The sequence below is a fragment of the Ceratotherium simum genome, chromosome 23 (assembly GCF_057802395.1).
Source record: "Ceratotherium simum simum isolate JZ-2026a chromosome 23, ASM5780239v1, whole genome shotgun sequence".
Taxonomy (NCBI): Eukaryota; Metazoa; Chordata; class Mammalia; order Perissodactyla; family Rhinocerotidae; genus Ceratotherium; species Ceratotherium simum.
In genome coordinates, this window is record NC_141922.1 from 971,266 (window position 1) to 986,172 (window position 14,907).

General features: G+C 60.8%; 2 protein-coding genes across 4 annotated transcripts in view; both read left to right on the forward strand.

Annotated features, from left to right (window-relative positions):
• The first annotated feature begins 1,899 nt into the window (after positions 1-1,899).
• Positions 1,900-9,792, forward strand: PARP10 (poly(ADP-ribose) polymerase family member 10). Its single transcript, XM_014797232.2, has 11 exons — positions 1,900-2,447; positions 2,569-2,753; positions 2,832-3,086; positions 3,159-3,395; positions 3,480-4,105; positions 4,221-4,442; positions 4,569-4,665; positions 4,861-5,511; positions 5,610-5,743; positions 8,864-9,038; positions 9,114-9,792. The coding sequence occupies exons 1-11, from the start codon at positions 2,302-2,304 to the stop codon at positions 9,458-9,460; spliced, it is 3,075 nt and encodes a 1,024-aa protein (XP_014652718.2). The 5' UTR covers positions 1,900-2,301; the 3' UTR covers positions 9,461-9,792.
• Positions 9,793-10,088: 296 nt separating this feature from the next.
• Positions 10,089-14,907, forward strand: part of PLEC (plectin) — a 56,532-nt gene continuing 51,713 nt past the window's right edge. Inside the window, exons 1-2 of one of the 3 annotated variants that reach the window (XM_004443023.3) lie at positions 10,089-10,209; positions 11,500-11,698. In XM_004443023.3, the coding sequence (XP_004443080.1) occupies positions 11,506-11,698 (193 nt within the window). In that variant the 5' untranslated portion in view covers positions 10,089-10,209; positions 11,500-11,505. Of the gene's footprint in view, positions 10,210-11,499; positions 11,699-13,389; positions 13,530-14,907 lie in introns of those variants that run through there. The other 2 variants (XM_087447280.1, XM_004443026.3) reach the window with 2 other exon arrangements.

Genomic DNA, 14,907 nt, shown 5'->3' on the forward strand with positions numbered 1-14,907 from the left:
AGGCCAAGCCTGGTTAATTTGGTTCAAAGCGTTGAGAAATTTATTCGTAAATCTGGGATTTGCTGAGGCTGCCAAGCATTCTCCATCCCTCCTTGGCCTTAAAACACCACTTTCCCTTTTCATCCAAGTCTATCCCAAATCAAGAGGCCTAACCGTTTAATTGCTGCATGCTCTCTACCAGTCATTGAGACCAGCTATTCCAGGCCCTTACTAGCTTTTTTATCTACCCTTGTCTTCCTCACATCTTCACAAGCTGTAAGGATGGCATTCTTAGCCCTATTTCATTGCTAAGGGGCTGAGGCTTAGAGATGCCCCAGAGCTGGAGACCAAGTTAACTTCTTCCCTTGGCTTCAGCGGTCCTCCTGAGGAAGCTCTGACTGCCACAGCTGGGGACCACCCCTGCAGCTGCGCCTCTCCCCCTAGGGCCTAGGGACCTTCCTGCGCTATCCTGGCTTTTGGACGGTTGGCCTCTCCCAGGCCTGTCAGTGGTTCGGAAAAGGCTCTGTCCTGTGCCCATGGTGTGCTGGTTCAATGTTTAACAACTGGATTTAGCGAGGGGAAGCACTGGTCTGTACCTTTTGCACGTGCCCATGGTGTAAATACTCCCATCGTGGCTGATTTCAAGCTACCACGAGTTTAACAACTGGCTCACAAAAATTCCTGAAAATTTAGCAATCTGGTCGTGATGTGAGCTGCTCCAGCGTATCGGCATAATAAGTAAATTATACAAGATGTTAGAAGGTGATAAGTGCTAGGATAGGAGAAAATATAGAGCAGACAGGGACGGATTCAGGTTTTGTAGAACTAGAACCTCATACAATTTGAAGGGTTCTCTTTAAGAAAAATAGTTAAAAATGAAATATGAAATTAAGGTTGGGGCCTTGGAAGGGGCCTGTGCAAGTCAAAGGTCCTTAAGGACTTGTGGGTTCAAATTAAATCTGCCACTAAGAACCGGGTAAGGGGGGTCACGGGGAGGGGTGGCCAGATGGCACTGTGGGAACGGCCGGTCCAGGCAGAGGGAAGGGCCAGTGCACGCGTGCTGAGGTGGGAGTCCTCTGCCGCACTGGAGGAAGAGGCTGGAGCCAGCTGAGCATGGAGGAGTGCAGTGAGGATGGGACCAGAGAGGGGACTGGTGGAGCCTGACAGGCCCTCCAAAGCGCTTTGGCTTTTACTGTGAGTGACTTTGGCTTTTGCCATGGCCAGAGATGTGGCAGCCATTGGTACTACTTTACAAGGCTCACCCTGCTCTCTCTGTTGAGGGTGGACAGTGGGGGTAGGCGGGACTGGCAGAAAGAGATTAGTTAGAGGTTAGTGTAGCAATCTAGGCAATAGACGATGGAGGCTCAGCCCAGAGTCGGGCAGCCAAGGTGACGGGTGTGCGGCTGGAGGTGCAGGCTGAGCAGGTTCTCAGGCCTCTGGAGAAGCAGCAGGAATGGAGGCTGGGTTTCAGTAGGCTGAGGGGTAAATGGGAGGTGGGAGATGGAGACCAGCAGTGGGCACAGCTCTTTGAGAAGCTGGAAGCAAATGGAGCACAGGCAAAGGGGGAGTGTTTGGTGATAAGAGGGAGTGCGGAGAGTAAAGCTGCAGCCTGTAAAGGTGTGAGGCCCAGCACTGCTGTGGGCCCCTCTGCGCCTCCGTCTCCCCTTCTGTGATGAGGATTCGCTGCAGCAAGGCTTCTGGGGTTAGCTGTGACGACGATGACAAGACAATGATGCTGATGTAAGATGCGAAGACTGGGCAGGTGCACAGATTGGAGAGCCACAGGAAGGGAGCAGAGGTGGTGAGAGAAAGGCTGTGCTGGGACCAGAGCCCTTGTAGGTCAAGGGCAGGAGCTGCTCACTCTCAGCACTCACAGCCTGGTCGCCTGCTAGGTATGTAGGGTGACGAGCGGGGTGTGGGAAGGTTGCTGGGGAGAGCTGAGAGCCAGCCTCAGCTAGGGGCTGGCCTGGAAACCCCAGCTGCTCATGCTGCAGGGGAGGGGAACACAGAGGCATGAGGTCCTTGAGTGGGGGACAATGACTCAAGCCCCCTGGTGGCTTTAGTAGGGAGGGTTATTGGCCATTTTGAGATTCACAGGGAGAGGCCAGTGGGAGTGGAAGACCGCCAGGGGCCACTTCCCCCACCCTGCCAGCCAGTAGGCTAGGGTAGGACAGATGGGGCTGGTTAGCTGGACTGAGGGGTAGGCCGAGCCAACACCTCCTACCCAGCTGGGGGCTCTGCAGGCTGAGGTGCTGGGGGGTGGGGTTGGAAATTCTGCAGGAGGGGCCTGTGAATAGGAGGGGAAGCACCTGAGTGGCAGCCATGCAGACCCAGCATGGCAGGCCCCTCCCTCCCTCCTTCCCTCAAACAGTTTCACTTTTGTTTTCCTGTCCCAGGAAATTTCTGTCTGTGGAGCAGGCACGGAAGTCCTGGCTGAAGGCCTGGTCTAGAGTGGCCCAGATGGCCCGGTGAGTGCACCACTTACGATGAAGTGGGGGTGCTAGGGGCCTAGAGGGGGCTGGGAGAGGTGGGCGGGACTGTGGGGCTGCTACTCTACCCCCCTCAACCCCACCCCCGTCCGGCCCCCAGCATTGCGACGGCGATGGCAGAGGTGGAGGTGGGGGCGGCAGTGGAGCTCAGCGGGCTGCCCCCCGACATCCCCGATGAGCTGCTCACGCTCTACTTTGAGAACCACCGACGCTCTGGGGGAGGACCTGTGTTGAGTTGGCAGAGACTTGGCCGCGGGGGTGTACTTACCTTTCGAAAGCCTGAAGGTGAGGGGCCGATGGAAGGGGACAGCCTGGGCCCCCACCAGCCGTGACCCTGACACCCTGCTCCACTCTTGCCCACAGATGCAGCGAGGGTCTTGGCCCAGGAGGAGCACACACTTGATGGTGCTCGGCTGAGCCTGCGGCCAGCCCCACCACGCGCCCCTGCACGCCTGCTGCTCCAAGGACTGCCCCCTGGCACTGCACCCCAGCGCCTGGAGCAGCATGTCCAGGCCCTGCTGCGTGCCACAGGGCACCTGGAGCAGCCCTGCCATGCCCTGGCCAGTCCCCGGCCAGATCGGGCCCTGGTCCAGCTGCCCAAGCCCCTCTCTGAGGCAGGTGAGAAGCGGGGTAGAGGCAGATGTGCCTGTTGGGGGAGATGCCCTGTGCTGACATGCACCCTCCCCACAGAAGTCTGTGTCCTGGAGGAGCAGGCCCGGGCCCTGAGCCTGGAGGGGGCTGAGGTATCCCTGGCCCGGGTGCCCCAGGCCCGAGCGGTGCGTGTGGTGGGAGGCATCGCCCCCGCAGACCTGCTGCTGCTGGAGCTGTACCTGGAGAATGAGCGCCGCAGTGGCGGGGGCCCCCTGGCGGGCCTGCGCAGCCTGCCCGGGCGCCTGGGCACCGTGGTGTCCTTCCAGCACTGGCAGGGTGAGTGGGGCTGGATGGACCTGGCCCACCCCTCTCTACCCCTCGGAGCCCTGATGGGCCTTATGTCCTCTCCCTTCCTCTAAGTGGCCGAGCGGGTGCTGCAGCAGGACCACCAGCTGCAGGGCTCAGAGCTGAGCCTTGTCCCCCACTATGACGTCCTGGACCCTGAGGAGCTTGCCGAGGACACCAGTGAAGGGGACCACCTGCCCGAGTTGGGGTCTGGGGCCGCTGATCATGCTCTCTCAGAGGCTGGAGGGCCGGAGAGGGCACTGAAGGGTGCAGGGACTGTGACATTGGGCTCTGAGGAGGCACCAGGGCAACCAGGAGCCTCTCTAAGGACAGGTCCCATAGAGTCTCTGGGGCAGTCCAGGCCAGTCAGCTTGGGGCCCCGGGGGACTTCAGAACAGGAGGGGCCCATGAGCCTGGGGACTGCGGGGCCTCCAGAGCAGGCAGGACTGGTAAGCCTGGGGTCTATAGGGTCTCCAGGCCCAGTGGGCTCAGTTGAGATCGCCATGGGGTCTCCGGAGCAGGTGGGGTCAGTGAGCCTGGGGCCTGTGGGGTCGCCAGGGCAGGAGAGCCTGGTAGAGATGGTATTGTCGATGGAGCCGGGAGCAATGCGCTTCATACAAGTCTATCATGAGGACCTTCTTGCTGGTCTGGGAGATGTTGCCATTTTCCCACTCGAAGGATCAGATGTGACTGGCTTTCGGGTGAGTTACTCCTGAGAATTCCTCACCTTTGGCCTCGTCTCCCACTGGGGGCTCTGGGTGCCTTTCTTGTGCCCTAAACCCACGAATCTGCCTGCTGCCCCCCATGGTACTACAGCTCTGTGGAGCCCTGGCTCCGTGCCAGGCAGCCAAGGAGTTTCTGCAAAGTCTGCTAGGCAGCATTAGCTGTCACGTGCTGAGCCTGAAGCACCCGGGCAGCGCCAGGTTCCTGCTAGGCCCAGAGGGGCAGCACCTGCTTCAGGGGCTGGAGGCTCAGTTCCAGTGTGTCTTTGGGACGGAGCGTCTGGCTGGGGCCACCCTGGACACAGACCCTGGAGAGGTAGAGATGGAGCCCGCCCCTGCGCCTCCCCTTTCTCACACGTCATCCCCAGGCACCTCCTCCACCCTTGCTCAGAGGCCTGGGAGGGGTGTGTGCCCAGTGGGCCCTGACATTCTCTCCTGACAGGTGGACCCCACTGAGGCCCTCCAGGCCCTCCCTGGCCTCTCCCACACCCTGTGGCCCCCAGACAGTACAGGCGGTGACCAGGAGAACGTGGGCCTGGGTAGGGCTCCCTGGGAACCCGCAGCACATCCTGTGGCCCTTCCTTGACCTCAGCCTCTGCCCTGCCCTGTACTCCCACCTCTCTTATGACCCTGCATCCTCTCTCCATCTTTCACCCATTCCTAAACTCGTCCTATCTTTCAGCCCCACCCTGGCTAGGCTTGACCCCTGACCCAGTGCCTCTCCCTGCCCCTAGAGGAGGTCCGAGAGCTGCTGGCCACCCTGGAGGGCCTGGAGGGGGAGGACTGGCTGCCCCTGGAGCTGGGGGAGGAGCAACCAGATGAGGAGGCGACTCCAGGGTGCTTCGAGGAGGAGCCTGCACCCAGGGCTGGGGAGGAGCCCCTGGCCGCCAGCACTGGGGCTCCTGGGCAGCTGGAGGAGGAGGCCGCACTGCAGCTGGCTCTCCACCGGTCACTGGAGCCACAAGGCCAGGTGGCTGAGCAGGAGGAGGCTGCTGCTTTGCAGCGAGCCCTGGCCCTCTCCCTGCTGGAGCCACCCCGGTTGGAGGCAGCAGAGCTCCTGGGTGGGGGGACTGGTGGCCAGGCCCAGCTGGTGGTGCATGTGACCTTTGAGCAGGACATGGATGAGCTGGAGCAGGCACTAGGGGCTGCCTTGGAGGTGCACCTCTGGGAGGAGACGGTGGGGCCCCAGGGCTACACGCTACCCGCAGAGCTGCGTGCCCGCCTGGAGCAGTGCCACGGTGTGAATGTTTCTGTTCGAGGTGACTGTATCGTTCTCCGTGGCTTTGGGGTCCAGCCCACCCGTGCAGCCCGCCACTTAGCAGCACTGCTGCCTGGCCCCCTGGATCAGAGTTTGGCCCTTCCCTTGGCAGCTTCAGGCCCCACCTGTGAGTCTGCATCCCCGACTGGGGGAGGGTGGGGTGGGCCAGCTATTAGAGACCAGTGCCCCAGACGTGGCCTGGACCCCTTCTTCCCTGTGTGTCAGTGCCAGAGGAGAGGCTGAAGAGGCCCTTGGGCAGGCTGGAGTGTCTGGCTGAGAGGAGCAAGGAGTTCCAGGAGGTGGTGCGGGCCTTCTATGACACCCTGGATGCTGCCCACAGCAGGACCCGCATTGTCCGGGTGAGTCCATGCTCTGTGCTGCCAGCCTCATGGCCTCCTGGGCTCATGGCACCATTTTCACCTTGCAGAGCCTGTGGCCTGTCACTCTTGCCTATGTCAGAGTCAGCTGGCCAGGAGCTGCCCAGCATGGGGCAGACTGGAAGCTGTCGGAGGACAGGGAAGCCCCAGGGCTCCCCAGGCCTGTTCCCTGCCCGGAGGGCATTCACAAAGTCTTGGTGGGGGAGACAGAGGGCACAGAGGTTAGGGGGGCCGCAGGACCTGACTGGCTTGAGCACGGGTCCCCATTTTGCCAGTAACAGCTAGCTGACCGACCGTGGGCAGTGTGACCTTCTCCACGCCAGTTTTCTCGTCTGGAGCATGGGGTGGTGATGCCATCTCATGGCTACTGTGAAGATTGCTCATGCCACAGATATGTACCTTTTGCTGTTCTGGGGGCTCTTCTGCCTCCCATGAGGTCTGCTCCAGTAAAAAGAGGGCTCACTGCTGCGCGGCAGCCTCCTCCTCCACTTTTACTTGCTAAATGTGGCAACTCTGAGCATGGGTATGTTTCAGAAAAAGTCTGGGAACAACTGGGGGGAGCTCCAGGAGCCCCTGCCTATCGGGGCAGGAAGGAAGAAGAGGCTGAGAAAGAGGGACCAGGGAGGCAATGGGGGAGGTTGGAGGGCGGTGAAGCCCACAGTGTCTGCATGGCCAGAAGGAAGGACTGAGGAGGCGGCTCTGCCAAGCTGCTCCGCTCTGCTGGCGGGTGCATTTGGGGGCAGTGCCTGCAGCTGGAGCAGGGTGGGGACAAAGAGTGCCTGGGAGGTGAGGGCAGGGACAAGTCTGAAATTGAGCGGGTTATGGAAGGAAGGAGGGGGGAGTAGCTGGAGCAGAGCGCAGGGTTGAGTGCTCTTGGCTGAAGAGAGGAATCGCAAAGGGCTGGCTGCCAGAAGGAAGGGACAGTGGAGAGCCGGGCTTGAGGTGCCAGGGAGGTCAGGCGGGCACTCTTGACTCTAGATGCACAAAGTTGTGGGTGGGCCAGCAGCATCAGCGACCTGGAGCTGGTCAGAAATGCAGAACCTCTGGCCTTCCCCAGACCTGGCCCAGTCAGCTGCCACCACCGCTTTCCTGGAGATGGTCACTGAAACTTTGGATAAAGTACTTGCCTCCATTTCTGGTCTTAGCAGCTGTCACTTCTGTGCTTTGAGAGAAGAGGGACATGCTGCACTCCTGTCCCTTACTCTCCTGGCTCGTTCTGCTAGTTATGTGCACTTGATTCTTCTAGTGTGCACCTTTGTGACTTTAGACTTGAGTCTTTTTTTTTTTTTCACTTAACAACTTTGGAGACTGTTTGTTGCCTTCCTGCGTGGAAGATGAGGAGAATGAGCATCCCTTCCCCCTCTTTCACCTCCTCCTCCCTCTTCGTCTCAGTTTGGTCAGTGACATTATTTTTATTACGTCATCAAGGTTGACAAACAAACATTGTCTTCTATTCCGTAACTATCGTTACAGAAGCTCCACGTGTGAGCCATAGGTTGATGGATGTATAATGCTAATGAAAAAATATTTACCATTGAACCATAAAGGAAACAGGGAAATGAAATCCTAGTTATTAAAACCATGTTGCATGAAAGAGAAGATTCTAGAATTCAAGGACTAATAGCTCTTAAATTTTTTACTTTATTTTTTTTGTGTTGTACTTGGCTGCTGGGTTACTCTTCGTGCCCCGTCATCACCCTCCTGCAAGGATTCTTTTTCTGTTTAGCAGAAGTATCTCTTTGAGTGGGTAGTAAACACGTTGGACTTTCAAATTTATTTTGCCTATTATAATTAGAGGTAATTTGCAACTATAATCTGATATTGGTGTAAAGTTTTTTTTCAAACAAAAGTTGCTATGTGTTTATTAAGACACTTCTGTGAACTCAAATAAGCACAGCTGGTTCTTGCATATCTTAAATATGTCCTCATTTTGTCCTCTCCATTAATAGTTTGGCTGGAAAGAGTGTTCAGGATCAAAATATGTTTTCCTTCAGATCTTTGCAAGACATTGTTCTTTTTCTTTCCCCTTTAAAGGTTATGTTCTTAAAAAGTTAAAAAAAAAAAAATTCCTCTATGGTCTTTTAGCATCCACTATTGGTGCTGAGAAGCCCAATGTGAGAATGAGAGACTTTTTCCATTCGTGTGTCAACTTTGGGGGGTGTGTGTGTGGATACTTTCTTTCACTTTGAAGGCTGACGTTTTCCCGGCAGGTAGGTGCCGGGGATGTGTGTTGCCCTGTCACCCTACTTGCCATTTTATGGATCCTTTCCATCTGGAGATGCTACCTTCAGCTTAGGGCACAGCTTCCGCTGTGCTCTCACTTGCTCCTGTCACCTGTCTGTCATCGTCTCGTGGAGTTCCTGTTCCGCAGACCTTAGATCTCCTCTGTCTGCCGCTCTCTCCCTCATCTGTCCTCTCGCAGCTTCCATCTCTTTTCTTTAGCTCTGCACTCTGAGTCACTTCCTTATCTCCATCTTCATCATCTTATTATTTGGCCTATTCTCTGGATTTAGTTCAGCAATTTCCTTCTTACTGTAAGAACTCTCTAATTTTCTTTTTCACAGCAGCAAATCTTGTTTTATGGATATAAAGTTCTTTTGCACCCCTCTGAAGAGAGTAGTTAGAATTCTTTGGAAGCTCTGTGTGAGTCCCTGCGCTGGCTCCTCCACTGCTGTCTGTTGGGTTGGTCACCTGGGTCTCCCCAGCACTGAGGGGCCCCGGGGGCATCTCTTGATGTTGGGAGTGAAATCCTGTGGGCTGTGTAGGCACCCAGCTCAGCTTTCCTCTGCAGAGGCATGGCTGTGGGTGCTGAGTTCTGGTGAGTGGTTGGGTTTGCCCACCTGCAGGCCTCCCTGGAAAGATCAGATTTCCTGGAGGGGGCAGGCCTCCCTGGAAGCCCTCCAGCGCCACTCCGGGGCCCATCGAGGGGCTAACGTCTACCTAATGTCTGCTGCTGGACAGAGCACGATTGGAGCTGTGAGGTCTCCCCAGACCCTGAACTCCTCCAGGAGAAGGCTCCTAATTTCCTGCTCAGCTCTGTCCAGGCTGTCCGGGGTAGGTCGGGTCTTCCAATAGCCTGTCCCTGACGCTGCCTCCCCGCAGGTGGAGCGAGTGTCGAACCCGCTGCTGCAGCAGCAGTACGAGCTGCACCGGGAGCGCCTGGAGCAGCACTGCGAGCGGCGCCCAGCCGAGCAGGTCTTGTACCATGGCACATCGGCGCAGGCCGTCCCGGACATCTGCGAGCATGGCTTCAACCGCAGCTTCTGCGGCCGCAACGGTGAGGCCTGGGCCCCGCAGGGGCGTGGGCTCTGCCGACCCGGACGAGTCTGACCCTCGCCCGTCCCGCCCGCAGGCACGCTCTACGGGCAGGGCGTATACTTCGCCAAGCGCGCCTCCCTGTCGGTGCAGGACCGCTACTCGCCCCCCAACGCTGACGGCCACAAGGCCGTGTTCGTGGCGCGGGTACTGACCGGCGACTACGGCCAGGGCCGCCAGGACTTGCGGGCACCCCCTCCGCGGGCCCCTGGCCACGTGCTCCTGCGCTACGACAGCGCGGTGGACTGCCTCCGCCAGCCCAGCATCTTCGTCATCTTCCACGACACCCAGGCGCTGCCCACCCACCTCATCACGTGCGAGCACGTGCCCCCGTCTCCCTCCGGGGAACCCTTTGGGCTCTTGGGCCACTCCCCAGCCACCTAACCCTAGAGAGCCCCCTCGGCCCAGGCTCTGGCCTCCTGTTTCCCCGGCTTCGCACAGGCTTCCTGCCCCTTCGGCCGCCTGAGGTGCCCCTGGGGGCGCCCCTGCCTCCTGCTGTCGCGCAGGGGCCGGCGGTGCGGACGAGGAGGGCTGGAGCCGTGTCCCCGCCTGGGCCGGGTCCCCGCCTGGGCCGGCCCAACCACCAGGGGTCAGCAGAGCCCAGGAAGAGGGTGGGCCGGCCCGACACCGTCCGCCTCGGCCAGACCTCTCCGGAGCGCGACTCCGCCGTTTGAATAAACGTGTACGTGAAACCAGGCGGAGGGGCCCGCTGGAGCTCCGGGTCCGACCTCTGTTTGGCGGGCGAGGGACCTGGCGCGGCTAGGGGCGGGGCCGGGGGTCAGAGTCCGCTGCGCCTCTGGGGCGGCCCTGGGCAGCCGGCCGAGGCGGGACCCAGCGCGCACCCGAGCGACCCCACGTCGCCATGGTGTCACGCACGCTCCCGCAACGACGTCTTCTTGCCGACCGGCCCGCCTTGTACGCGCAGAGGGGCAGTGCCGGGCCGAGCCTCACTCGCGCTCTAGCCCAGCCGCCTGGGGAGCCCCGGCCCGCGCGCACACGGGCGCCCGGATCGCACGGGCGGCGCTCAGTTTGGGGCCGGGGCGGGGCTCCGTGCTCGCCCCGCCCGCGTCGACCCGCAGCTCTCCCGGCTCCGGCAGTGTGGCTGCGGCGGCCGAACCGAGCTGAGCCACCAGGCACGTAAGACCCAGGCCGGGACGGAGAGGCGCGCAGCGTGCGGAAGCCGCCGGTGGGGGGCTGCTGCCGCAGGCGTCCCGGAACTAGAGGCTGCGTCGCGGGCTGCAGCCATCCTCCCTCGGGAGGGCACCACCTCTGCGCGCCCGAGACTGCGGAACTGGACGGGCGGTGCCCGGGGTGTGGGCAGGAAAGGCTGCTGGGGAGGCGCGGCTGCCGGAGGGCCCCCGGCGGGGTGCTGGAGCGGAGGCGGCCGGTGCAGGAGCCTGTGTGAGGCGGGGTGGGGTGGCCCCCCAGCTCGGTGCCTGCTGTCTCCTCCCCAGCCCTTAGCCTGAGGGCGGAGGCACGGAGCCCACATTGTGCCCCCACGCCACCCCACCCCCGTCGGGACAGAGCCCCATTCACCTCCTGCATGCCAGCGTTCTTGGGGACGGAGAGCTGAGGAGTGTGCACGCGTGGGTGTGCAGGTGTGCGTGCCACGCAGGGTGGGCTACTGGAGGGGCGCCCAGGCTCCCTCCCAGCCTCGCCACAGCCGAGCTCCCGCGGCCCCCGCCGCTGCGGCTCCAGCTATTTATAGGCCTTCACTGCAGAGAGCAAGGTGGGACTGCGCAGGGCTGGAGCTGGGTAGAGCGATGGGGGTCCTAGAAGCTGAGACAGCTTGTAGGTGGAGCGCCAGAGTCCAGGGATCGGGTCAGGGTACTTCTCTGACGTCCGAGTGGGGAGAGGGGTGGAGATCAGTGTTTCCTCATGGCCTGGCTTGCTGATGAAAGGATTAGAGGAGACAGGGTCCAGGTTTGGGATGGAGGGGGTGGAGGCCAGTGTCTGAGTGATGGGGTGGAGCGGGGCGGCAGTGTCCAAGTGAAGATAATCGCTCCCTCTCCTCCTGTTTGACAGGGTAGACGGTGGAGGGTGGAGTCAGTGTCCTCTGAGGGGGTGAACCCCTGGGTGACAGTGTGGAGAGGTCAGTGTTTGGGTGACTAAGAGAGGGGAGTGGCAGTCAGTGTTGGGGGGGCAGTCAATGTCCTGGTGATAGACTGGAGAGAATGAGGTCAGTATCTGGGAGTGGGGGTCACTGTGTGGTGTCTGAGGGATGAGCTGGAGGGGGGAAGCCAGTTGTGCATGGGGGGAGAGGGTCAGTATGTGGATGAGGCAGGACATAGGAGGGGTATGGGTGTCAGTGTCCAGGTGATAAGGTGGATGGGATGACGTCAATGTCTAGGTTAAGAAGGGGGTGGGTCAGTGTGCAGTATCCCCCCCACAGAGGTGTGACCCCCCTCCTGCTCCCTCTCCAGGAGGCCATGTCAGGCGAGGACCACGAGGTGTGGGCAGTGGCTGAGGATGGCTCCAACGGAGGCAGTGGCTCACCCAGCCCTGGGGACACACTGCCCTGGAACCTGGGGAAAACGCAGTGGAGCCGGCGAAGTGGAGGTGGCTCTGGGGGCAATGGGAGTGTCTTGGACCCTGCCGAGCGGGCAGTCATCCGCATTGCAGGTAACACTGAATGGCCTTGTCTGTCCAATTCATAACCACTTGCTTGTTGACTGAATACCTGCTGTGCGTGACGTGCAGGTGTTAGGACTGGGATGAGAGACCTGAGAGTGATCTGCAGGTCAAAGAGGGCCTCTAGTGCAGATAGCAGAGCGCCACCTGCTGGCCCCACCTAGTCAGCTGCATGAGGCCTGAGGTTGGGGTTGCTGGGGTTGCGCCATCATTGGCCTCATGACAAGGGTCCAGTGCCCAGATGCCATGATGACTTTCTTGGGCTCCTGGGGCAGAGCTGCCTTCCAAGCCCCCTGGTCTTGGCTGCCACCACTGGGTGTGGGTGGAAGCGTGTAGGAGCAGGACAGGAGAGCCCCAGCCCCTTCCTGAGCCAGGGTCTGGCCTTGCCCTCTAGTAGCTGCTGTTCTGGGGAGGAGGACAGGAAAGGCCCAGCGAGAGGCTCTCCACATTGTAGGGCTGGCAGCTGGACAGCGGCCCCTTCCTTTGAGAAGTGGGTGACCTAGGCCTGGAGACCATAAGGCAGGATGTGCTGGGAAAGGCAGGAGCCAGTTGAGGGTCTCCACGCACAGGCTGTGGAGTACCAATCCCATTACGCCACTAGGACTGGTGATGATTAGGCCTCTGGAGGGCAGGGCTGGCCCCTGCAGAAGGTGGGGAGGGTGGACCAAGGCATGTGGGGAGAGGCCTGGAAGCCAGCTGCTGAGCGAGGATGGTGCTGCAGTCAGCAAGGACATTTGTGGGTGGAAGCACAAGCAAAAGCTTGTGAAAATGCAGAGGAGCAGGGCCGCCCCCACCCCGGGCACGAGTATCCTGGTGGTGCATGAGCTGCCAGTCTCATTCATCTATCACAAGGAACGAGGTCCTTTTTTACCCACATGAAAGTGAATCGTGAACGTCCTTCCGCAGGCCTGGACCTTCCTCAGCATCAGCCCCTGCCCTGGGTGGCGGTCCGCAGCTCTCACTGCCATGAGCCACCTGCAGCCAGCGCCCCCTGGCATGCCTTTGTTCCAGCGCCTGACAACTTTCTTAGGACTGATTCCTAGGAGTGGGCTTCTGGTCACAGGGTCTGCAGCATTTAAGGCTAGAGAAGAATATTGCCAGGGATGTTCCACAAAGGAGGACATTTGTCATCGCTGGGAGTTGGGGGCTTTGCCAATCTGATGGATGGAAAAGAATTTGTATTTTATTTTTACCAAGCATTTTTTTCGCCTGTAAATCTCTATTTCAGCCCTTTATAGGTAGTTAAAATTTTTTTGTGTTTCAAGGGGTCTTTTTATATTGCAGACACCAACTCTAACTCTGGCGTTGCAACGGAGGATTCTAAGTAGCGGCGGAGGCCCCAGAGGGAGGGAAGGGGCGTGCCGGGGGCGGCCAGGTGTGGTCGCTGGATCTGGCAGGGTCGCCAGAGAGGTGGGGGCTGGTGAGGGAGGGGGCCGCTGCGGGGCTGGGAGCCCGGCAAGGGGAATTCAGGCGGTGGGCGGGCCCGCGACCCGGTCGGGAGCGGGAAAGGGTGTGCGCCCGTTGGGACGCGCGTGGGGCCGAGACTCCGAGCCGCAGGCTCCCCTGGGCCCCGCACCCCGGCCCCGCCCCGCCCGTGGGGCATCCTGGGTGCGGGGGCGGGGCGGGGGCGGCCCCTTTAAGCGGCGCGGCGCGCGCGGCCGCAGGGACAGAGTGGCCGCCGGGGGCTGCAGGCCGGCTCTGCGCCGCAGCGCCCCGCCGTGTCCCGCGCCCGCCGGCATGGCTGCGCCGCTGCCGTCCGGCCCGCTGCCCGACGAACGGGACTTTATCCAGGCCTACGAGGAGGTGCGGGAGAAGTACAAAGGTAGGCGCCGCCGCCCCCGCCCACCTTGCGGGCGACCTGCCGTCCGGCCGGGCCCTGGCACGTCCTCCAGCCTGACAGCCCGCCTCTGACACTTGGTCCGCGGTGGCCGTCCCGATCGCGGCCCTGACAGAGCCCAGCTCCCCGCCTGCCTCGCCCGATCCGGCAGCCGCCGGCGCCCAGGGAAGAGGCAGGCGCGCTCGGTGGAGCCCCCGCTGTCATGCCCTTAATAGGGCATCCCGCGGCGCGGGTAGGTGGGGTGGGCCGCGCCGCCGGCGGGGGCTTGTCCGGGCCGGTATCCAGTGTGCCGAGTCTGTGCCCAGCAGACACGTGGGTCAAGGCTGAGCTGTCCCTTGCCCCTCAGCTGGGTGCCTCTCCCGTGGTTCCGGGGCGGCTGCCACCGCCTGGCAGTGGGTCGCATAGTTGTCGCCTCTCCTCACCTCCCCAAACTGGCGAAGGCCTAGGCTGCCGCCCTTCCTTGGCACGGACCCCCGTCACACCCCCTCTCTGTCCCCTGGAGGGCAGCTGTGGGCTGGGAAAGTCAGGACAGCCTCCTCTTCCTCTTTAGAGGAGTCCCCTTGTCCTGCTCCATGCCCCCCGGGGCCTCTGGACCCAGGCCCTCACTGCTGTCAGCCACCCTGCAGCCCAGCTGCCTGGGTTGCCCAGCTCTGAGTGAGTGTGGACGCAGCCCTGGCTCCCGGCCCACAGAGGCTTAGGGGCCTGGGAGTGAGCTGCCGGAGAGGGTTGAGGTGGGGGCCCTGGGCAGAACCGACCAGAGCAGGTTCCAGCTCCACATGGCTGGTTCTGCTGGCTCTGCCCCCAAGGGCAGCTCAGGGAGAGAGGCCCTGTTGGGGAGGAGCCTAGAGCCCGGGAGGGGCAGCCCCTCTCCCCACCCACTCCTCTCACCCAGGATGGGGAGGTTTCCTGGGGCCCAGGGCTTGTCTCTGCCAGGCAGTTGTCCGCTTACAGCTTTCATTGGGTCCCAGGCAGGGTGGATGTGCTTTCTGGTTCTCCTTGCCAATGCTGTGGTCACTCCCTTTGCCTCTGTAACCAGTTCACTTGGGCCAGGTAGAGACTCCTGTGACAATGAGCTCCCAAGCCTGACCACTGCCCCCGCAGGGAGAGAGGGTACGTCTGGAGAGGACCAGCGTGCTGCTTATGCTCTGCACGGCTGGCCCGGCCTTGGAAGGTCCACCTGGACAGGTCCAGTGCAGGGAAGCAGCTGCCCACCTGGGCCACAGCTCTCCTGGCAAACCCCAGGATGGAACTGTTTATGAACTGGTCACTCTGTTTAAAGTGGGGACAACTACCCAGAATAAATAGTACTTTGTTCCAGAATTCTCCTTGGTCTGATCAGGTCACAGGGCCATGTGTGGGTCCA